This window comes from Ornithodoros turicata, chromosome 1 (assembly GCF_037126465.1).
Source record: "Ornithodoros turicata isolate Travis chromosome 1, ASM3712646v1, whole genome shotgun sequence".
In the NCBI taxonomy this organism is placed as follows: Eukaryota; Metazoa; Arthropoda; class Arachnida; order Ixodida; family Argasidae; genus Ornithodoros; species Ornithodoros turicata.
Genome location: NC_088201.1, coordinates 73,706,615 through 73,730,434, shown reverse-complemented (window position 1 = coordinate 73,730,434; position 23,820 = coordinate 73,706,615). Strand labels below are relative to the sequence as shown.

At 43.8% G+C, this 23,820-nt stretch overlaps 1 protein-coding gene across 1 annotated transcript in view; it reads left to right on the top strand.

Annotated features, from left to right (window-relative positions):
* LOC135400876 (ankyrin repeat domain-containing protein 26-like) overlaps positions 1-23,820 on the top strand; it is a 37,064-nt gene that overhangs the window by 1,570 nt on the left and 11,674 nt on the right. The window contains exons 3-4 of the mRNA XM_064632845.1: positions 424-559; positions 21,793-21,999. Of these exons, the coding sequence (XP_064488915.1) occupies positions 424-559; positions 21,793-21,999 (343 nt within the window). The remainder of the gene's footprint in view (positions 1-423; positions 560-21,792; positions 22,000-23,820) is intronic.

Genomic DNA, 23,820 nt, shown 5'->3' with positions numbered 1-23,820 from the left:
AAATTATGCGAGCTCTTTCGAAAATCCGTAGGAGCGTATAATGCTCACTGACTCCGTTTATGTGTGGATACCGCAATGTATGACAGTATGTGTTCCCCCCAAATAATGGATTCGCTTTTACACCACTCAATACTCGAGATAGGTAACTGCATCGTGCCACACGCAGAAAAAAGTCACGTGATAAGAAAGTGCTCGTTATGCTTTTAGAATCCTCGCACGCGGAGGAAAACAGGAAACAGCGTACTGGTCACCTGGCACCTTTTGTCGCAATATACCCTATGCGAACCACACACTTCGCACCCTCTGTGAGGCTACTGTCAGTATCATTGCGGGATCGTGGTTCCATTGGCATTTATTCAATGTGCCGATTGTTACATTGTAGCTGTTATTATGATCTCAGGCTTTTCGTATTCGACTTTCCAGTGCAAGTGAAACGGCACCTCTCGGAGCACAGAGCTTCTACGAGGACATAACTTTCGCAACCCTGAATTCATCAACGGAGGACAATACCGTGTACTTTGATGCACTTAGTTCTTTCACCTCATCTCCTACATTTCAGGTTTGTGTCTTTTTGTTCTTCAGATCATATTACGACTTGTGTAATTGCCTGCATCCATCTCGACTTAAGAATGGGTTGCAACTATTAGAAAAGCTCATTTGTGATAGATAACAGTCGTGTAACAACAGCAAGTTTCTTACATCTATTGTATAGTAGTAGGTAATAGATGTATGTCACTTTTCTGGTGATGGCACTGAGAAAACTCACTGAGTACACTGAGGCGAAACCTGTTGGTAAACTGCGTCATGCAGTGTCACTCGTAGGAGTTATTGGTTGACCTCGTCGTTTCGCCTATAGCAGTAAAAACCGAGGCTTCGTTTTGTGACCATCTGGTGGAGTGGCTGCGCGTATGTCCTGCTTAACTGAACAGGGGTTGTACACTGTTAAAAACATATAAAGAAGGTATAATAATGGGCTATTATACCTCCTTTATACCTTCTGCTCAATATGTATACCTTTAGAGCGTATAGAAAAGGTACAAGGAGCCGATTTATATCTCCAACCGTGCACCAAGGTAAGAAAAAGGTATAAAGCAGGGTTAACGTAGCATATTTATGGCTACCTCATCACCACGCGTGTATACAGGGTGTGTACCATGTGTGAGGCATAGATCACCGAGGCTATACCTCACGCGGTATAGGTGAGGCCGCTTATGCTTTGAGCGTTTTTATATGCCTTTATGCTTTTTATACCTTTTCTTCCGCAACGCGTTACATCACTTCTTTATGGAACGGTATCATCTAAGCTAAACAGTAATTTAATTAAGAAACAGACATCAGTACATTACTTTCAGGAAAAAAAGGAGAGAGTAGAGGGACCCAGGTCCGCACCACACAAGGTATCGCAGACCTGGGACTAATAGATAAAGAAAAAGCTAAGAAAAGAGAAAGCAGCTCAGCTAGGGTTAGTGGAGATAGAAAGAAGACGAAACAGGAAATGAGAAAAAAGAATAGGTAATGAGCCGCGAAACCACAACCAGGGGAACGGGGAACAGGCAAAAACCAACAGCGTCTATGAGTTATCAACAACACATGAAAACACTTGCATACATCAATATACGAGGGTGGTTCCATAAGTTTCTGGCCCGACCAACTTTTGATAGTCATAGAGACGAAACAAGTGTATCACTCTTCGACATAGTCACCCTAACCTTCGATGCACTTTTGACACCTTTCAACCAGCATTCTTATACCCGTGAAAAAATAGTCCGAAGTTTTGTCCGCAAAATGCTGAAAAACTGCCTCTTGCACCTGGCTATCGTTTTGAAATCTCCGTCCTCTGAGATCCCTCTTCAAGTTTGAGAACAGGAAGTAGTCACTCGGTGCCAAGTCTGGATTGTAGGGTGGGTGGTGGATTTCTTCGAAGCCGCACTCCTTCAGTGCAGCCTTGGCAACAGAAGCCGTGTGGACAGAGGCATTGTCCCGGAGCAACCGGACACCTCGACTCAACCTGCCGCGCCTCTTTTCCTTGATGGCGTCTCGCAGTCGGTGCAGGAGTGAAGCATAATAAGTCGCATTCACTGTGGTGTTCCTCTCTTTGGAGTCGATGAGGAGGACCCCGTGACAATCCAAAAATTGTTGCCATGATCTTTGTGGATTGTGTGACCTTGGCTTTTCTTGGGGGTGCTTCTCCTGGTTTGCGCCATTCCATCGACTTCTTTTTCGAAAAGGGATCATAGTAGAGCACCATAGTCTCATCCCCTGTGACAATTGACATCAATATTTCTTCGTTCTCTTGACAGAGCTCCAAAACTCTTTGGTACAGACGACGCGTTGTTGCTTTTGAACTGACGAGAGAAGTCGTGGCAACCATCTCGCACTGAGCTTTTTCATGTGAAGGCACTCGCTGATGATGCGAAAAACGGTTGTTTTGAAAAGCCCCAGCCTTTCTGAGATTTCCTTCACCTTCAGACGCCTGTCGCTCAGCACTTCCTCCTCGACAAGAGACAAATTTTCTTGTGTCACCACTTCCACTGGACGACCATCGCGTGGATCATCTTCAATGGACTCTTGCCCCAGTCGAAACTGCTTAGCCCAGTCTTTTACCGTTGCGTACGACGGAGAGGCTTCCCTGTACACGTTGTCCAGTCGCGCTTTAATTTCTTTAGGCGAAAGTCCCTCTTTTGTCAAGGATTTTATCACAGCGCGGTACTCGATTTTTTTTTCATTTTAACTGAAGAGTGCACCCTGGCTGTTTGAAATGCCGCTCTCCAACCGACAAAAGCATGGAGAGGGTTGAGGGCGGTGCTCCGGCCCTCCAAAAGATGGCGCCACGCGCCTTAATCGCATTTTCAAATTCGCGCGCATTTTCTACCTCGGACCGGAAACTTATGGAACCACCCTCGTACAACGTAACTTCGTAACGTCTCCCGACAACCCGGACACACATTGATGGCTTTTCATTTCTTCGGGTCGTAACACTAGACCTCTCAACACCAAAGTTACTCCTGTTGTTGTCATTCGCAAGGCACAGTCCACTCCAGCTACAGTTCCACTTAGTTGACGCATCGCAGTCTATGGTCTTCACGAAGTCCTACTCCGGGAGTACTCCGGGAGTACTCCCGGAATACTCCGGGCACCCTCAACCAGCCGTGTCCTGGGCCAGCTTCACCGCCATAGTGGTGCAGTCCCACCGGGGCTTCTAACGTGAGCGTCCAGCATGGCCAGGTATCTCTATTATAGGGCTTCGTCGCTGCTCCAATGCAGACCGCCAGACGGTCCTCCCGCCAGTGATGTTCCGCCGAATCCTCCATGGGGGTCCGAATACCACACGCTGTCTGATGAACTGTACCCGGGCTGCTATCGCAATCAAGGCACTGTACAAAGCAGACCATCCTCACAGCCCACTGCACCGCCAGAGCATCCCCCCCGCACCCCACCCCCAGGCCCCCCACGGGCAAGAGGCTGCAGCAGAGCGTAACCACCTCCCCCCCGTGGCGACCCCAGTGGCGAGATGCGAGAGTCACCGTACAGTTGCAATAAAAAAATAAAAAAGAACACTACGTATTCCCAGGGGACCGCCGCTATACATATTTACCAGACCGTAATGAAGACTACGTTGAATAGCTGGAGATGAACCTCGCAAACAATGCACTCTGCTACAATTAACCTACTATCTGTCCATCCGGAGACCACCGCAACTCCACCTAGTGGGAACAAAGTGGAGCGATCCTGTCCCACCACACTGCATCCAGCACATTTTGATGATATAAACACAAGGACAACTCAGAGGATGAAGTTAGATTACATAGTAATAAGAGCTCAGGAAGTGACCAAAGCCACCCAGCACGCGCGCACCCCCCCCCCCCAAAGGTAAAAAAAGTAATATATGGCTATGTAAAATGATATAAAAAAGACACGGAGCTCCCCCACCACCCCCGCCAACACCGCCCCAGCGTACACAGCGCACGGCGTCGAAATGCGATCACGTGGGGGCAGCCACGGGGACGGTCCGGCCATCGGACATCTCGACACTCACGTGTGGGACCCGGCTCCGGACCGCCCCGCTCCCCGATCATTTGCTACCACGAAACGAGGCATCCCAGGAACCCCAGGAATCGGCACACCGGACCCCCAGGGAGGACCCCGGCGACCCGCGACCAGAAAGGAGAGCAGAAAGGAGAGCTAAAAAAACGCCAACGCCGGGGGCGATCGCTACCGCCCACAGTGCTATATAGTTAGGCCATGAGGGGAGCGCCCCACTCCAGGGGAAAAGAGGAGGCACCTCGGGCGTGCTACATGCAAGTAATGTGGTGTTTCACACCTGCTTATCCAAAAAACACGTACTTGCTTTCCTTTTATATCTTTCTACTTTTTTTTTTATCACTTTGTCCTTTTCCCATGAAATATAGAAGCACCCGGCTCACGAGTGAGCACGTGCAACAAGTTGAAACAGGCTGTCAACTCAGCCGGCACCATCCCCCCCCCCCCCATGACCCGCCCTGGCCCTACTCACAACCAGAGCCCCGTCTGGTCCCCCAATAACCAAGACGGCTGGCTGAGGCCTCACAAAAAAAAAAAAAAAAAAAAAAACGAGAAAAAGCTGCATATCATTTGCGGGTGCCGCAATAGCTCTCAGGGGCGGTAGAGCCCCTTCCCAGGAATGCCCAGGAATGCCAGTGAAAGTTTGAAAGGGGCACGTGCCAGGTCACCCGACACCTCCTAGCCTCATTAGCAAAGGTATCAGCAATCTCATTACCAAAAACACCAGAATGCCCATAGACAAAATGAAAAAAAGAAAGCAATTCCAGACTCAGCGGTTTTAATTAGCTCTTTCAGTTCCTGGACTCTGCGATTTGCATGTACGGCGTTGTTCAACGCCTGCAATAAAGAAAGACTATCTGTGTAGACGGTTCCTTTTAAACCACTTTGAAAAACATCCTGAATGCCAATGTGCATGGCCGCCAACTCAAGACAGGTGCGTGGGATGATAATGCGACCTTCCCGAACCGCTCCACCTGTCCCCTCCTCAATAAACAAAGAGCTGCCGCGACGGTGCCGTCTCCTTTGGAGCCATCTGTATAAAGTTGCGCAGAATGCGATATAACCGTTTGTATTCTATCGAATGGAATACTGATCCTATCACGCGGATGTGTGCAGCAGATAGGAAAGCCTGTATCTATCTCATCCGGGTGAATGACTCTATCCCCTAACTTAATCTCTCTTCCTGCCTGCCAAATTCTGAAAAATACGTATTCCGCCCATGCCCTCTGCAAGATTGGCATGATTTTGCAAACAACTGGGAGAGTATCGTTAGGGATGGTGCTATACCCACTGCAAATTTTTAATAATGGTATCCTGTGTATAAATTCCTCATGTGCGCATTATTACATTCCTTGAACCAAGCACCCACCCCGTACAGAATGATACGTTCAATACATTTTTTACAAATAGATTGAAATAACAAAAACCTATTACCAACATAACCTATTAACCTTCAAAGTTAAATCAATCACAATAATATTCTTAACTCTATCTAAATGCGGTAAGAAACTGAGGGTGCAGTCAATGATCACACCCAAAACCTTTACCTGAGTACCAAACGTAATAGAATTTGTCCCAAATTTAACAACTGGCGGCCTGCTTGCATACTGACCCCCTTTAGCAAATAAAACAGCCTTTGTTTTATTGGGGTTGAATTCTATGTTGTTGCTACTACGCCCCCATTCTGTAATTAAATCAATTACTGTTTGCGATTTGACCTCAACTTCCCTACGGGCATTACCCTGCACAATAACGTTGACATAGAAAGGAGGTCATTAACAACAATATTCCATAATATCGGGCTAAGCGGCGACCCCTGGGGACACCCAGACACCCCTTGCAGTCCAACACTATCCATACTTGTCATTACATGGTACTTCCTATTAATTCGCAAAATCGCAAACTGCTTGACTGAGGTTGCGTTATTATGTTGCGAAATTATGTGCCTAGGACGCACTGACGTAAAGGCATTGGATACGTCCAACGCGTATAGGGCTGCACATCTACCCCCCTGCCTTGCTTCCATCAAGGATGAAATGATATGATGTAGCGCCAATGTGCAGGATCTGTTGTGCAAAAAACCATACTGGTTGTTACTAAAAAAATTATTTCTGGAAAGGACAGACTCCAGCCTTCCATGCAGCAACCTTTCGTAAACTTTACCTACGCCCGTAGAAATACTAATCGGTCGAAAATCCTTTGTTTCCAATATACCACCCTCCTTCTTAGGTATTAGAATAACCTTACCTATTTTCCATGCACATGGGAAACTTCCCAATGCAAATACTTTGTTCAATTACAATGAATGCTCTGCAACGTTTCCAAAATATCCACATTACAAAAATCAATACCATTGTCGGCTTTCCTGTTGAGTGCTTTAATAACGTTATTGACTTCATCTACCCCAAACGGTTTAACCTGATAACCCATGTTCTTATGATCAATACTTTTACCATATACCCCTGCAAAACCAGTACTATCCGAGTGATGTGACCCATAAATAGTTTCAAGGATAGCAGTACAAGTTTCTTTAAGATCTTTAGTGATAGTACCGTCTTGAAGCCTAATCGCCGGGATAATTCTGTTGTGCTTAACTTGTCCCGTAAACTCTCTGTAAATAATTCCAAACGGTCTAACAGGACTGATACAATTAATTTTATTATTAGCGGACTCTTGCTTAACCTTGATAATCAGCGCCTTATAAGTCTTGAATAAGTGAAAATATTTATCCTTATAAGAAACTCTATTGTCACCTCGAGCCCTCTGGTATAATCTACGCATAGCGCGTACTCTCTTCCTAAGGGCAGATAACTTTCCTGACCACCAGTCAACCGTTTTGTTTTTCTTCCTTACCAATCTTAATTCCCTAACCCTATATCGCGCGATACGCTGCTGCATAATAGTTACGACATCTTCAATCTGATGGACATGACAAATGGGTTGTTTTCTAATTAAGCCTAACCAATCGTCTTGAATTATAGCCTCAATCCACCTCTTTCTGCCCGTAGCGGTAAGTTGAATTTTACCATGATAATTCTTACCAAAACATGTAAATGAAATAAACCTGTGATCACTACCCGTGACAAGATCATGGACTGTCCAGTTTAATACCTTACCAAAATCATTTTCTGTCACCAAAGTGACAACAATCCATGAGTCCCCGTTCCAGGAGTCAAAAGTAGACAATGTATTTTGGTGGTTAACAATTGCCATGTCATTAGCTAATATGTAGTCCAGTAGCTCTTCGCCCCTATCATCATTTCTGATTCCTCCCCATAGCTGATTTTTTGCGTTAGTCTCCTAAAACCAGAATCATTTTATGTTGAAAGAGGCTGCTGATAAGGCGCAGATCCTGCATCACTGGCGGAACTGCCGAGGTGGGGCTCATATAAACATTAACAACTACCAGTTCCTTGTCACCCACCGTGATAACCAACACAATCAAATCATTCCTGACAAGATATGAAAGCACCTCACCCTGGAGGTCACAAATAACTGCGCCTACTTTTGCTCCAGCCGTGCAGTAGACCATACTGATACCGTGAGGAAAACAAAACATCTTATCAGGAGAAACAAACGGTTCCTGTACAAGTGCCACGTGAACATGCTGTTCTAAACAAAACTGCATCATGGTCTGCATGGCGGCTCTACCACGACCAGCATTAAATTGCAAAAATGTTAACTATGACATGTAAAAAAGAAGACTTTAGCACCAATTCCAAGCGTAATGTAAGCCCTATTGCTGTTAAATTTGGTATTTATGGTCGCTATTCCCCCGTAATTTTTCAAGCTCCCTTCTAAAGAGCGGGCACCTAGTAGTGTTAAAAGGGTGCTCAACCCCGAATGCTGACCCTCTTAGAGCGTTTTCGCGCTGGCAGGCCGCACAAAGGTCTGCCCCACGCGCCCGGGAGCACTGCCTCGCCAAATGTCCCACGTCCCCGCACCTAAAACACCCCATGTGTTTCTCTGTACATGCCTTGGATCCATGCCGGTACGTGAGACATCTGAAACAGGCCCTTACATTGATAAGCTCCTGGACCCGGCACGAGGACCAGCCAGTGTGCAGCCTACCCTTTCTTACCATTAGTGCAGCCTTCTCGGGATTCACCTCAACAACAAAGTTACTATATGCCCCCTGCTTTGTCTGATTCAAGACCTTGAACTCATTCTCAAGTATGTTAAGATCATTTTTTACATGTATGACATCCCTAAGTAACGTTGCGTCTACTCTGTTTTCCACGCCCCATAAGTTTAAACGAGTGTTTCTCTGTTTGGGAAAAGAACTTTTTACCATACTATCAATCTCCTCGTCGTTGACCGTGGCGTCAGCCATAGCCTGCAACCCTTCTACGGTCTTTGCTTTCACCAGAATCCCACCGTTTTTGATATCTCTTAATTCAACCTCGGGTATTCCCAGTTCAACAGGGTTCAGCTTGGTCTGAATTGTGTTTCTAATTTCCTCATTTGTTGCGCCCTGTTTTGCATGGATGAAGATGACAACCTCATTTTTTTGTACAGTTGGCCCCACGTGCAGCACACCACTTTTTACTGTTTCTGAATAAGATGGCACTGGGGACTCCGACCTCTGGTTTAGAATTTTTATTTCATTACTTTTATCCTGTACCTCCGTGGTGGCCACCTGCAATCTTTCATGTGTGACACTCACAGCCCTTTCAAGTTCGATGTTTCTGTTCTGCAACTCCTCAATTCTATCTTTTACTTCCTCCAACAACAAGACGTGAATGCGCTTACTTTCCTCTTTAGCGGCACATTCCTCAATCAATTTCTGGTTTCTGGATCTGCCTCCCTTTTAAGATCCAGAGTCATGTTGGCCCTAGTTACCGCCTCTACCAGTTTTGTTTCAACTTCCCGGATAATAGGTTCAAAATCTAGGAAAATATTTCCTAGTCCCACTCTGGTAGGCTTAGTTAAATTAGCCTCTAATCTGAGGAAATCTGCCTTGAGTTCGGTAAGCTTCATGTCCATAACGTTACTGCCACCCTTTACAACCTCCACGGTTCCCTTCACAGTCTGAGATGCACCTGCATGTGACAACCTCTTTTGTGCTTTACCTTTCCCATCTTCCGATTTAACGGGTGACCTTAACAAGCTATTCGCTGGCGCAAAAGGCTTGTCATCATTACTATCTTCCTTATAACTCATACTGCACTTATTACAGTAAAGCTACAGAGCCACACACGAATCTCATAGTTTTAGCTGAACTATATATTGCAAAAAACTTACGACCGACTGAATACAGTTTATGCGCACAAAAAAAAGAAAGAAAAATACACGACAAAACTGAAGCCCCCCCCCCCTACCCCCCAAAAATACTAATAAAGTTAAAACGACAAGGAAAGTGAATGCACCGTCTAGAAACCGAATGTTATGACACAACTTTTGCTAGTCCTAACCGTAGACTAGCCATGTGTTATACAAAGATACCCAAAAAGAGGTACTCGAAGAGAAAACAAGTGCTCAACGCTACTTTCACACCCAATTGACTTAGCCGAACAGTTAAAAATACTCCCTACAACGTGAAATACATCTATCCACGCATATGCAAAAACCGCAAATTCTCACAATGCTATAATACTTGAAAAACCTCACGCGCCACTAGAAGAAAAACTCAAAACCCTTCTACCCCCGAAAAATAACCATAAAGTACACTTTACAACCAAGAAAAGAAAAAATTGCGTAGCGGGCGGTTACTCACCCCAGCTGCTCCACACTAACCCTAACTCGGAAACAAACAGCCCCTTGGTGTGTGCCTCAAAATGCTAAGAAAAACAAACGAAAAGAAAAAATAAATGAAAGAAGATTAACTTACTGCGCTAAGCCGAATTCCAGGAGTTAAATTTTCCGTCCGCAGACCTAGGAAGCGAGGCACACACACACGAAAATCCCGACGACGAAGCAGGCGAAGCCGCTCGGCGTGGAAAGGGGCGTCGATTCCGGAGAGCAGCTGAGGTGCGTCCGCTCACCACCAAATCAGTTCGCGAACATCAGTACAGTAGTATTTGAATCCACAGTGTTCACGGCTGGGTAAAATCTGTGCTTGCAATAAATAAATCTAGCGGTCCTCACCCGTTGAGCCGCCTGTCAAGGGTCACACAGGGTGCTCCACAATTTTCCAAGTCGCCAGCAGCATATCGGTGTTTCTTGACCTGTGAATGTATCTCTCGAAACACACTTGCCAATGCGCCCCCACCGCCAAAGTCATGGAGCGATCTTGCTCCTCATTTCCATATTTAGTTTTACATGGGGAATATAGTCAGCATAATGTGCACGAGCTTTGCTCTCCACATGCCAGAGAACTGATGTTCTAAGGCTGGAACAACATAGAAAGGACAAATACATCCAGAAGGTGTGGGTTCGAGTCCTACGTACAGCTTGCTAACGTTTTCAGTGACTTCCATCTTTCATCGTTAATTTGCTCTCCAGTTCGCGCCATGTTGTGAATACGCGTTTGCGTGTGTTTGTAGTAAGTGTATATGTCCGTCAAGTTTTTTTTTTTTTGTTGCCTTTCCCCTCTAAAGGTGACTTTTCAATTCCCTCTACAAAAAATTGTTGCAAACTGGCCTCCTTCCTAGCTCTACTTTGTGTACCCAAGAGGTATCATTTCGATACCTTAACAAGGGTATAGACTATGTACACCTTTCCAGAAAGCATAAAATTTATACCCAAAGAGGTCCCAGTGCCAGGTTCTCTCAGTGCATGTATGCTTCTGTTTCGTGAAGTTGGAATTGTTGCGCAATAAATTGGTCAAACCAGGGATCAATCAGTGCGTCTCGTCCATCCTCAAAATTCCTGTCAATATCGGTACCTCAAAAAAGTTCGACGTCGTATGTATTACATGATACTCTCTCCCAAATTGGACATGTACCAGGATGTACCATTACACGCTTATCAACACCGGAAAAAGCTTCACCGCGAATAACACTACAGTGTTGCTCATTACCTTCTCCCGTCCTCATGCCATTTACCACGATTTGTGTGTATATAGACCAATATTCTTGGCCTATAAGAAGCCTGTTTTCGAAATATTGGCGCCTCTAGTCTTGAGCCTCCTCCCTTTACAAGTTGGTCACCGCGTCGCTGTTTTTTCTGCCTTCCTACATTCGCTTCTGATTCTTCATATCCAGTTTCATTAAAAGTTGACATCTGGACACTCTTATTACTTGTGCTGCTGTGCCACTTGAAAATTTGCATGAGTGTCTTGAGCAATCTCTCACGAAATGAGAGAAGTAGCTGAGCCGAAATCAGATAATGGTACTAGGACCTAACCTGCAACTTTTGGGCCAACGAAATGCAAATCCAAGAAACTGTCCTTAACTGTATAGATGGCGTTTCACGTAACATGGAAACAGGAAATCGTATAAAAAAACTATTTGTCTGAACATTATAGGGTCAACGCTGTTTATCGACATTTTCCCGTGACTTTTTGATCCTATTACGTGAGAAACTGAATTTTCCCAACTGAACTCCGAAATTTGCGAATTCAAAGCTGTCGTTTTTTGTTTTTTTTTTGTTTGTTTTTTTCTGACAGGAATCGAAAGCGCATGCCGGATTTACTCCTGCTTTGGTAATAACTTAAAAAAGTGCGAGCAACGTCGTTTTGGGGACTGCAAATAGACAATTTTCCTGGGATGTGGCGCCCTCGCGAATGTCGCCTGCTACTGGCTGAAAACAAATGCACGTGAGGAGGCGCAGCGGCTTCGTTTCCATCAGAGCCGTGTATGCCAAAGGGAGTCTGGCCATTAATGGGACCTGCCTATACCTGGTGCTCCAGCCACTTTTTGAGCTCTCTGGCCAATCATGAGGGAGAATACAGTTTGCTATTAATCCCAGGCTATCCAAGGTATAAATCACCTCTATTCACTGGGTGCCAACATTTTCGGGAAACTCGATTGGATTGAATTGAATAGGATATTCCATGACGATCAAGCAATATAATGGATTTTGCGTCCACTTTTAACGGCGCCATCTGGATGGACAGGGGCATGTGGGGAAGACGCAGGAGGGCAGAAGTAGCAGAAGCAGAAGTGTATGCTAGCAGAACTGATTGGCCGGTAGAACCGCAAGTTGGAACAGACTGCCGGTATTATACGTATTTTAACTATAAAACATAACATGATTCAATCAAGATTGGGCAAAGGATACATGAATAAAAGTATGTCATAAAATGCAAATTTTTGGCAATCCTTAGCGTGTTTCTTGCTATTTGCCTGTGGTTGCTGTCGTTACTAGGCCTAACAAGGACGACGAAACCTGTTATTTTCAGGTAAACATCGACACTGGAGCGTAATTTAAAGGTGAGTTGCAAGATAATTGCAACAGAATATACACTTGCGAAATAACATTGACGTAATTTATGAAAGAAATTGGTCATGAAATTCTCGCTTCGCCGTTCCAAGCTACGCCGCCATTTTCGGGAAAATTTTGGTGTCATGGCGGCGCGTATAGAAAACAGCAGCCAATGAAAAACGCTCAATTTGATTGACAAGTCGAGCCTCTTTTTTAGGCTCCTTTTAAGGGCCAGACTCCCTTTGGCATACACGGCACTGGTTTCCATGTCTTTCGTTCCAGCGTCCTACGTGTGTTCACTTTTTGAGTATCCATCTCAGGTTTCGAGCCCTATTTCTGCAGTTTCTCTCTGTACGAAGCTTGAGCGTCCGTTTGATGTATGCAGCGTGACCCTGGAGCCTGCCGGCGCATGGGGCGCCTACACGTACCCTGATTGGCTGCTGCAGCGCAGGCGACCCATCAAAACCTGGTGCTTGTTGCACAGCGAGTAACTGCGTGGCCAAAGAAACTGTGGCCAAAAAGTGTGGCCAAAGCGCCATGGCGCTATACGCTTGTGTTTTGGTTCTGGTTCGGTTGTCATCGCAGATTGTGACCTATACAACGCTTTCAGTAGCGGTTGTCACGGCATATTATCGACCTATTATCGCGTTGACACAGCTCTGGCATATGTCCGCTTTCTTGTTGGTGTGTTGGCCGATGGGTGTTTACTTGTACCGCTTAGCACCGCTGTGAAGATTCAATCTTCTGCAATTACCAGCTGTCTATGTGTTCTGGTCGTGTGTGTATACTTCGTCAAAGCGCCATGGTGCTCTACACGTGTGCTTTGTTTTGGTTGATTGTGGGTATGGTGAGCTGCCGCTATTACGATGTTACCGCGTTCACACCGCTGTCACATGTGTTCGCTTTCTTGTTGTGTGTTGGTAGATGGGTGCAGTTTACTTGCGCCGTTGTGAAGCTTCAATCTGATGCAATTTCGCCTGTCTGTGTTATCTGTCATGCCTATTTGTGTTTGTGGTGCTCTTTCCCTTGGGCGTCATCTTATTGACAAGATAATGCGATACTTTTCAATTTGTTCCAAAGCAGGCCTATAACGAGCGTCCTGTGCTATAGCACAGTGCGTAAGTCACGTGCTGTTGCCGCCCTCCGCTTTGGACAGAACTAACTTAACCTCCTTTATTTAAGATGTATTTCACACAAATTGAACAATTTCTCTCGGTGCTGTGAGCTATTGGAAGTCTTATTGCACCTGAAGGGTGTCACATGGTTGAAATAGCTCTTCATCCATTGTTTCCCAATTTTGTGGTCAGAATCACTTTGTGCCAAATAACTTTCACCTACTGATGCAAAAATAAAACAGAACAGACAATGTCTAGACTAGTTATCATTGGAGCAAGAGGAATAGACTGCCCGTCAATAAAAAGCAAATTAGAACCACCAAACAGAAAAATTGGACCAGTTAGGATATACACAACAGATAAAGTCTATCAAAATTCCTGCAATGATTTGTCAAATGAATTTAGAATCAGGTAGTAGATAACAAATAATAACACTTTTTATTATGTGCATAAGAACAGACACAAGGGCCTTGGTGTTGGCAAACGTTCTCAAAGTTTTTCATAATGCTGAAGACGACAGGTACCCAGGAAACGGAGAATGCACTCGCAGCTTACGTAATACACACATAGGTCACAGAACATATATACAATAATATTGGTGGATTGCTTATATCTAAAGTGGATGTCTTGAATAACACATTGCACATTACCTATATGCGCAACTAGGACTAAATATGAGTAAAATATCACAAATTTTACGCAATACTGATCAGAAAAACTGCAGGACGTCAGGAAAAGAAATCTGCACAAGCAAAATGGGTGAACTTCACAAATGAAAAACTTACAACCTCTTTGCATACAACAGGAAGGTATACAGAAAAAATATCACATGACAGCGAGTTTATGAGGGTCTTTCCTCGCGAGATAGTCCTCCTTAGATACATTCGGGTAAAAAAATGTAGGATGCTTCCGTGAGGACACACGTGAAATAGCACAATGCAGAGATCCTAGCAACTGTGGGCAGTCAATTTGAGAATGAATCGGTAATGTCGCACTGAGTTGAAAGGGGAACGAGACCAACATGTCGGAGTAGATCTTCATAATTGTATGACTAGAGTCCCAAGGTATTACAGAAATAGATAGTGCAAAACCTGAAGTGTTTTCTCCAATATTCAAATAATTCACTTCGCTTTGAATATACACTTGCAAGCACACTGAAGTCAGGTAAAAATGCATTCAGTGTCCACAAACAGGGAAGTAAAAAATGAGTGATCCACACAGCAAGCAAGATAATAAACACATAGTTATTGATGAAAAATGGAAGTCACAGAAAAGGTTAGCCAGCTGTAGGACTCGGGACATCTTCGGGGTTGCCGGTCCAGGGCTCTACCAATTAAGCTAAGCTAACACACCTCCCCAGCAACTTCCAAGGGTGCGTCATCTGAAGGGACAAACCAACCACTCTCTCACTCATACCCCTTTCACTCTTACATTTTTCACACTCATAACCACAATCATACGACGGGATCGACGCAAGCGGAAACTGTTGAACTTGAGAGAACTGATGTTCTGAGGCTGGAACAACATAGAAAGGACAAATAGATACAAAGCCTCAAAATGCCTAAGAATTAACGATGAAAATTTCATGATAATTTCTTAGGCATTTTGAGGCTTTGCATGTATTTGTCCTTTCTATGTTGTTCCAGCCTCAGAAGATCAGTTCTCTCGTGTACATAGTTATTGTTACAGGGATTGGGAAACCACATGCAACCCACTAAACGTATGGCCCCATTTCATATGTTGTACTCGTCATACATACGTTATATGCAGCCCACATTCCTTGTTTGAATGTGTTTTTCAAGCCACCGTTGACGGTGGAACAACGCTGAGACACCGCGACAGAAAAATAGGAAGTCACAGCTATAGGCACTGCACCAGCTTTTGTTCCATAAAGGAAGACTGTGACTGTGCTGTGTGCTGAATCACATGATGAAAATAACCTCTGCTGCAGTCAGGGGGCCCTGCAGTCTCCTCATTAGTGGTGTAACAATGAGGATGGCCCACAAGCTGCTGTCCTTAGACTGGCTGCATTCTAATGCGATGCCTGTAGAACACAGCAAATGATTGTTAGAAAATCCAGCAAACTGGTAAAGAAGTATGAAGGGAAATGCCTCAGGACGAGAACCGCCGATACTTCGAACAGAGTGTTGTTCTTCTGGGCAATGATGAGGGCGGTGCCTAGAAGAACAACAGTCTCTATTCGAAATGTCGGCAGCTCTCGTCTACACTTCCCTTCATACAGCAGGTTATTGTCACCCAGAAGAGAAAAAAAAGCAGAATTAAAAAATCTCAAATGAAACACCAAATATAAAATGTTATGTGTAAATAGAAGTTGCAAATAACAAAGGTTTTGATTTTGAAGCTTTTACGCGCATCTTGAGGGTTTACATGATAGGGGGTTTTTGTTTTGTGCTGTAGTTTGTTCCCCAATGTTCGCTGATCTTCTGCTCCTATGTAGTCAACGCAACCTGCAATTCTATTTCAACACATTTTACCATGGTATGCTAAAACCTACTTTTTGTCCTAACAGTAGGTGTTTTGTTAAAATGGCTTCTGTGATATTTAAAATGCCTATGAAAGGAGGAATGAGGTGACGTTTAACATGGCTTATATAACATGAGGTTACTTTAATACATGAATTAAAGTAACCTTATTAATTAATTTTAACTGACGATAATGAACAAAACCTTGTCATATAACGTAAAGGTAATGTCAAATTTCAGCAATAGCTCTGTCGTGCAATGTGCATTATTCTCACTTCCTGGAGCGCGTAGGACCTGTTTTATAACCAAGAGATATTGTTCTTATTGCCGGAGGTGGTTGTACCCCAGTCTAGGAGGCATAGTTCAGATGCGACAGAAACAGAGTTACAGGGTTGCATTGTAATGTCTGAATAGCATTTCGTGGTTACGTACCTAGCTCCTTCTACCTGGAGCTCTTCTCCTTCAATTTCAAGATAGGATCGAAGGTTGCTTCTCTTTCTCCATATTGATATTTCCTCCATGTCTCATACCAATGGCTGACAGTTCTAGTCGTTGGATTGATGGCTGCATTTGCTAGTAGTTCAGCACCATTAACTTCAACTGCAAGCTTAGACTCATGCAGCCTCTTGGCATTGGCTGCCGTCATGCCTTCATTGAAGTATTCTGAAAGAGAGCAAGAACATGGACATGCCTCATGGCTGATGCAAAGGCACGTCATTAACTATTGTTTCTTTGTAAGAGCAGAGCATTCACCACAGTTACTACCATGGTTATGTCACAGTTCTGATACAAAAAGAGGTGTCAGCATTCCTTCTCATCTGCAACTGCTAATGAACTCTGTTAAAAGATGATTTTGCTACATATTTACATGACCAAGGCCCGGTTTCACCAACGTTGGGTAGCTTTGAACCGAGATGAAGGGTTGCTAAAACATGAGTTAACACCCAATTCCTTTTTTTTTTTACGAATGTTGGTTGGTGACGTGATGAATATTTCAGTGACAATAACGACCCTTGGAGAAGCGGAGGCTGAAGGATTACTACCCTCAGATTTGTTAATTGTGTTTGAGAAAACTGGGCCCAAGTCCGACAAACACAAGATACAGCAAATACATTTTCTAAAATTTTGCTTATTATTAAATGTGCACTGCTTTAAAACATGACGAACAAAAGTTACGTCCACATTATTTGCATGTATATGTCTGTAACTGTGCATGTTATTAACATCATGTAATGCAGAGCTAGGTTATGCAGTGCATTTCTTTCAGATGCTGGAATTCTTTTCGTTCATGTTGCAGTATACTACATATGTCTTAGTACAATTCCTATATGTGTTTTTCCCCAACTAGCATGAAAGATTTAGTTTAGATTCTTAATCGTACCTACCCAGGAATGTTGCCTTTGCTTCTGGGGTGCTACGAAGTCGTCTCAGGGCATCCGCACTTTGCGTACTGTGGTTGTGCCTCGAGTCGAGTCGAGTCGAGTCGAGCAGGAAGAAACATATCTCTCCGTAAAAACTTTTCATACCTCTTGGTGTTTCTGTTAGACTTTTTTATCTTCACGTCTAGTTTTGCTGTACAACCTGTCACACGCTGACTACTTGATGACCGCTTGTTGCGTCCATGGTGTTGACAGCGCCAAACCTTGTGAAACACCCATCCTATTTGGAAAGATGCACATTTTACAACAAGTTGTAATCGTAATTGAATTCTAGTCTATAGCATTTCTGTTGTTATTGCAATCTATGAATTCTTGTCTAGCCTAGTCTCACTATGAAAATGAATACTTTCAGTTAGCTTCACTGAGTAAGGTATCGTGCCATGCAGGTATACTTATGCTCAGAGCTGTGATATAGTTAATCACAAAAATATTTTTCTCATTTTGAATAATTAGTCGCTTTGGCTTTGCACTTCTTTTATCGTATTTTGTACAATCAGTAGGTTGTTGTTCTGTGATGTCCGTGGCAGAATTTGAGTATTGAAACGTTTTCCAAGCTACCATAGCAAAATACCATAGCAAGGTACCATACCTGAGCTGCAGTTTCCAGGAGTTTTGCATAATAAACTCTCAAGCGATTTGTGCCGAACATTATGTAGCCTCACCGGCGTAGCCAGAAAAATATTTAGGAAAGGGTTCTCTATAGGGACTTCATGGGGGAGGAGGATTTACCCTAGTTTCCCTCTCCTAAATGCACTACCAAAGGTACCATTCCAGGTGGTTCCCCCTGGCTTCGCCGTTGGCCCCAGTGACATTAGCTTTCAACACCTTGAAAATTGCTGGACCTTTGAAGCACGGTGCGCACAGGGCCACAGAAATCGCGTGCATTTATTATTATTATTATTATTCGCGGTTGCGAAGTAACAGTCGCGCTCAGAGATTGCTGCGCGGCTATGTATATGCATGCAATTCAGCCAAGGTTATTCGTTTTTCATTTCGGACCAACTATAGTCTCCTCTTACAGTTACACTTACAGAGGCGGCACTGTGCTCCTTCCCCCTCTCCCGTTGGGGATGAAGGAAATACGCGTCTTCTAAGAAGCGCAATGAACAAAATAAAGAAAAAAATGGCGTTCCTTCACGAATTTTTTGCGCGCGATCTATCGAACGGATTTTTGTTCTGAAAACGGCTATGATATCAGGTGACCGAAAGGAACAGATGTTCTCATTGGGACAACTTTGTAGCTGTTATAATTAAAAAGTTAATTAATGAAAGTTAAGACATTGCCTTTAGACTTTGCTAATGCTCTGCTAGGGAATGCCCTTCAGCATATGCTATATTGCAATTGATTTCATCTTGGAAAAAGTGTTATATATATTTTTAAAAAATCTGTTCACACTTAGCGTGGACACCCTGTATATATATACATATATGTATATACTCATGGAACGATGCGACAGCACCAGAGGACACGTGTTTCGCCGTGTTTGCGGCTCGTCAGCTCTGGGTAGCTGCGCATCGTTCAGAATTGGCAAACCAGGGGTCGCTCAGCGAGCGATATACCCCTGGGAGGGTGACTGAGCACTCCTGAATGCCACAGTGCAAGCCAGTGAATTCTAATGAGAAAACAAAAGCCATTAAGTAAATGACTAGTGTCATTTACTTGTTTCTTTAATGGCTTTCCCCCCTCATTATATACATATATTATTTATTATATATTATTTATTATTATTACATATAATCTGCGGGGGAAAAATATATATATACGGCATGTAGCATTTACCTTTCGCAGTTGCTACGCACAGCATCAACAATCCACGACGTGTTCGTTGATGAACAGTACTGCTTGATCCATTTCTCTACGTCCTCTTCGTTCAGCAGATTTCCTCTAAGAATCTCCAACGAAGTTGTTGGCGCCTCTACATCTTTGACAATAATATATTCTTCCATCATCACAGCAAGGCGTAATGTGCAGACGGAAGCAGAACCTATATAGACCTCAAACAAGCGCGGGATGTGAACGTATCGAAGAAAAAGCCTGATCTTGGGCGACGCGGAGGATCGAATAAACAAACACACCAGAGCTCAAACCAGCAAAGCACAGCATTTTTACAGTATAGTGGGGGTAAAGGGGGCAAGGACCACTGAGAAGGGATATGTCACAGCGCATATCATAACACCGCTTCAAGGTTGGGTGGTTTACAACCGACGACTCGCTAACACATGTGCCGTTTCCCAAAGCTTGAATTGCCAAGGCTTCTCGTAGCAAGCGTTTGCTTTTGGAGAATAGCCTGTTTAAAACAACAGTTTCACTCCAGATGGGATCACACTTATGGTTTCGTATATGATAAGAGAGTGGAATTCCTATGCTGCCCCATTCTGTCATTCAAAAACTGCGATGCTTGACTAATATATATACGAAACCATGCTTTAACGGTATACAACAGATAACGTTTTTGACGCAATAGTTTTTGCCACAACTCGCTTGTTGAGACGAAATCCATTCTGCAATAAAAGTCCTATGTTGTGTTTATCCAAGCTTTTTCTTCGATGGATCGTCTTACGCGTAAATCTACTCCTAATTATCATTATATTTATTATTATAATTATTATCGTTATTACTGGATGGATTTCGTCCACCAGCTCGCCTGCCTTTACTTGCGTTTTTCCAATGCGCGCGCGCTCGTCGCATTACAAACCAGTCTTTTTCAAACCAGTTCAATCTGCGCGCTTCGCTGTCAAGACAACGGCGTCAACACCTGACGAGCATGGGCGTAGCATACGCTCCAGGTTTTGATGGGTCGTCTGCGGCGCAGCAGCCGATCAGGGCACGTATAGGCGCTCCATGCGTGCTGCTGGTTAGGTTACGGATACAGTCAACCCTCGATTTATGAACCTTCGATTTATGAATTCCCTCGCTTTATGAACACGAGCACGAGGAACCAAACTTTTTACATGCATTTTTCCCTCGTTTTATGAATCTCGAAATTCGAATAATGAATATAATTTCTGGGAACCAACTAGGAGTTGTTCAGCGTTTTTGCCCTCAGTTTATGAAAGGATCGTTCCAAGGTCAACAGAAACCTTCAAAGGGATTAATCCGTGGTCTTATGAATGACGGACAAAACTTTTTCCAGGTATTGCACCCTCGGTTCTTAACCCCTGGAAATCCGAACAACAAACGGGTTTTCCGTGGCCGCACAAGGGTCAACCAAGTGTTCGTGACCTCAACTCATCAATAGGGTGGCGGCTAAGATAAATAAACGGAAGCTAAAAATCCCGGAGCAAATCCAAGACCTGTCGACTGCGAATGTCCTGACATCTCTATTTTCTATGATTGACACAGCGCAAGGCATGGTCCAAAGCAAAATTAAACAATTTAGTATTGAATAATAATCAGAGTGTGAATGCGCTAACAGCACCAGACATGGTTGAAAGCAAATTTACACAACATATTGCATTATAAACACAATCCCACCACTGAAATACTGTTCCATTTGCTCGATAGTACTCACTTAACGGAATTTTCGAGTTATGAATCCCTCGATTTATGAACGATATTTTGGGGAACCGAGGGTGTTCATAAATCAAGGGTTGACTGTATACGCAGCCCGCCGTGCCATTCCATGCCAGACGGATAAGCTGCGCACCACTGTTTTGAAGAAGAGGAAGATTTGCGCTTTTTTAATATAACAGTCATTCTGCATTAAAGCTGTTCGTTGTCGTTCCTGGGTCCTTTCCCATTTGAATGCCTAGACGGCCAGCTTTATAAGTTATGTTTTTCACGAAAATCACTATTGCTTGCTTGCTATGCTTGTAGGTGGTATCGGAGAGGTACTTGTAAAAAAGAAACTTTTTCGATTGGTGCACCCGTTCGCGAAGTATTTATCCCGGGGATTTAACTAAAACATCCTGGATACAGCTCACATAGCTAAAACGTGAGTCTTTCTGCAATAACGAATGATAGCCCAAACACTCATCATGCGTTCCTTGCGTGGGCAACGAAACATCATTTTATTCACACTTGCCATATCCACAAAAATTAGAATGTGTAAAATTAAGAAGTATAAGTGACGTGGGTTTATGCGGTTTGGGATACCTCAAGGTATGAGGCCCAAGTCGTGTTGATACGGTACAGCGTGCTGTTCCTGCTGTGTACCTCATGAAGCTTCATCGTTCCGGAACGGTTGTGTAACCGCTGTTTAACGTTGTTCGCTTCGGTGTAACGCTTGTATACCTCATCCCACGGGTCCCCGCTTCTTTGGAGAGGTATACACGAGAGGTACACAACAGACATCGGATTTAGAGTGCAGCTCGGTCTTCTCGACATCTCTCATTTGTCTTCTTGTGAGTGCTTGTCACATTTAAAAGAACGAAGTCTGACGTTTCAGCAACAATTTTACCTTTCAGTCACGTGACTCAAGAGACATTCCGAGGAGTGGACATTCACATGCTGGAGAAGAAGCTGCAGCACATTTACCCAGCACATATTCCCAACAACGAATTGATTTTGCTGACACTGACGGCAATATAATGCTGTGGAATAAAGGCCCATTCGGTGATGGCGACCCCGCTGCTCCCACAGGCCACGACGTGAAACCTTCAGCACTGGACCACGTGAGTTTCTGCATTGTTTCTTGTGGTGTGCATAGCTAAGCACAGACCAGGAAGCTCCAGCTTGCTTAACGTTGAAAGTGACAAAAACGACAAATGCACACGATGACATGCTGGAAGATTAGCATCCGCGTATCTTTATTTATTTATTTAGTGGGGTGTGGGATAATAGTGTCAAGACTGGATAATACTGTCGAGAACATGGGAACATTAGGTGGCATGTCGAAGGCAAGAGAACGAGTAAATAATATACAAGGTGTTTACATGTTATCCAATACGTGTCTTGTGCATGTATGATGATGAGTTGTATTGGCTACCTGTCTAGGCAGACCGTCCCAACCAACCACAGTTTCACAGAGAATGTAAGCAGGATTCAGCAAAAAATTTAGTGTTTGAACTCGAATCCGCGCAACGAATCTGCTTTCTAACTTATTGCAACCGGTGTGCTGAGGCACGGTTTCCCTAAGGCCAGTTAACACTTGGACCCAGATTAGGCTTTCCTAAACTTAGGTATTAATCGTCAACCCTGTGTCACCAACGGCTTCATGTGACCTTGTTTCACGGAAAATCTCCATGTCCCGCGTTTGCAAGCAAGGTCGGCAAGTAACGCCAAGCTTCAGGAAGTCTAATCTCGGTTCAAGTGTTAACCGGCGTTATTGAAGCAGGGCCTAAGTCAGTCAAGCTGTACGCGGCTTGAGCAGCCAAGAATGTTTAATAACTCACAGTGGTAATGATCGCAAGTTTGAGGCATAATTTTTACTTTTATTTTATGTCGTAATCATGAGATTACCGCGCTACCCCACACTCTGAGAAGAAGAGTAAACGGGGACTAACTCCCACTCTTACCGCGTCGATCCATGCACTTGTAACTTTACTCATAGGTGGCACTGCATGTCCGCGTCATTGCGCATGAGTGCTATCCGGATTTATGTTTGTGCTGAAGAGAAAGAGAGAAAAAAAAACCTGATACTTCTGCCTCGAATGTAAAGACTCGCAAAAAAGGCGCGATTTTCTGTAGTTCTTTTTCTTGTAATCTGTGCAGCAGCGTTTCGGATGACTATTTGATCAATGTAAGTTCATATCCTATTTCTTTATTCATTCGTCTCGATATACGCAAAATATTGACATTCTTTGTTGCTCAGTATTTAACAGAAAAATTAATGAATCCGATGAAATGCACAGGGCAAGACACGACAATTTAAATTAATGCAATTTAAATTTAATGTAATTTAAAAAATGATAAGTCCGATAAACTGATATTTTATTGCATATTGCCTAGTATTTCCTCGCAAATTTTTGTGTTGGCGGTGCCTTGTTTGAAGGGATGGTGAAGCAAAATAGCACCGGGTTCTGTGTGGTTTGATTGCAGATCACCTGGGCCAGGGGCTCAAGGGAGCTGTGTCGGTGCTTGGATTGCAAAAACTAATTTGTATATTTCGTTACCATGCCGTGTCTCGTCTTGCCGAGATAATCTGCCTTTTCTAATTTCTTGTGTTCTGTGTGTATTTTAGAACCGGGTGCGTCCGTTGTGATTTACAGATCTGAAGCTCTAGACCTCTGATAATGTGCCCATGTGTTTTTTTAAACATGAAAAATAAAAATTCCATATTTAATTGCAAATTTGTCTCATCTTGCCCCACCTTACGCTACTTCCTCTTCCCATTCAAATTTAATGAACAAGGGATGTGTGACATGACTCTCCGGTACGGTCACTCTCGAGTTATAAACTTGCGCAGTCATACATTTGTGGCATTATTTTTGTGATATATTGTACGCTTTTGCATTAAGACTCTCTGTTGTTGGAAGTTATCGCCCCTACGTGAG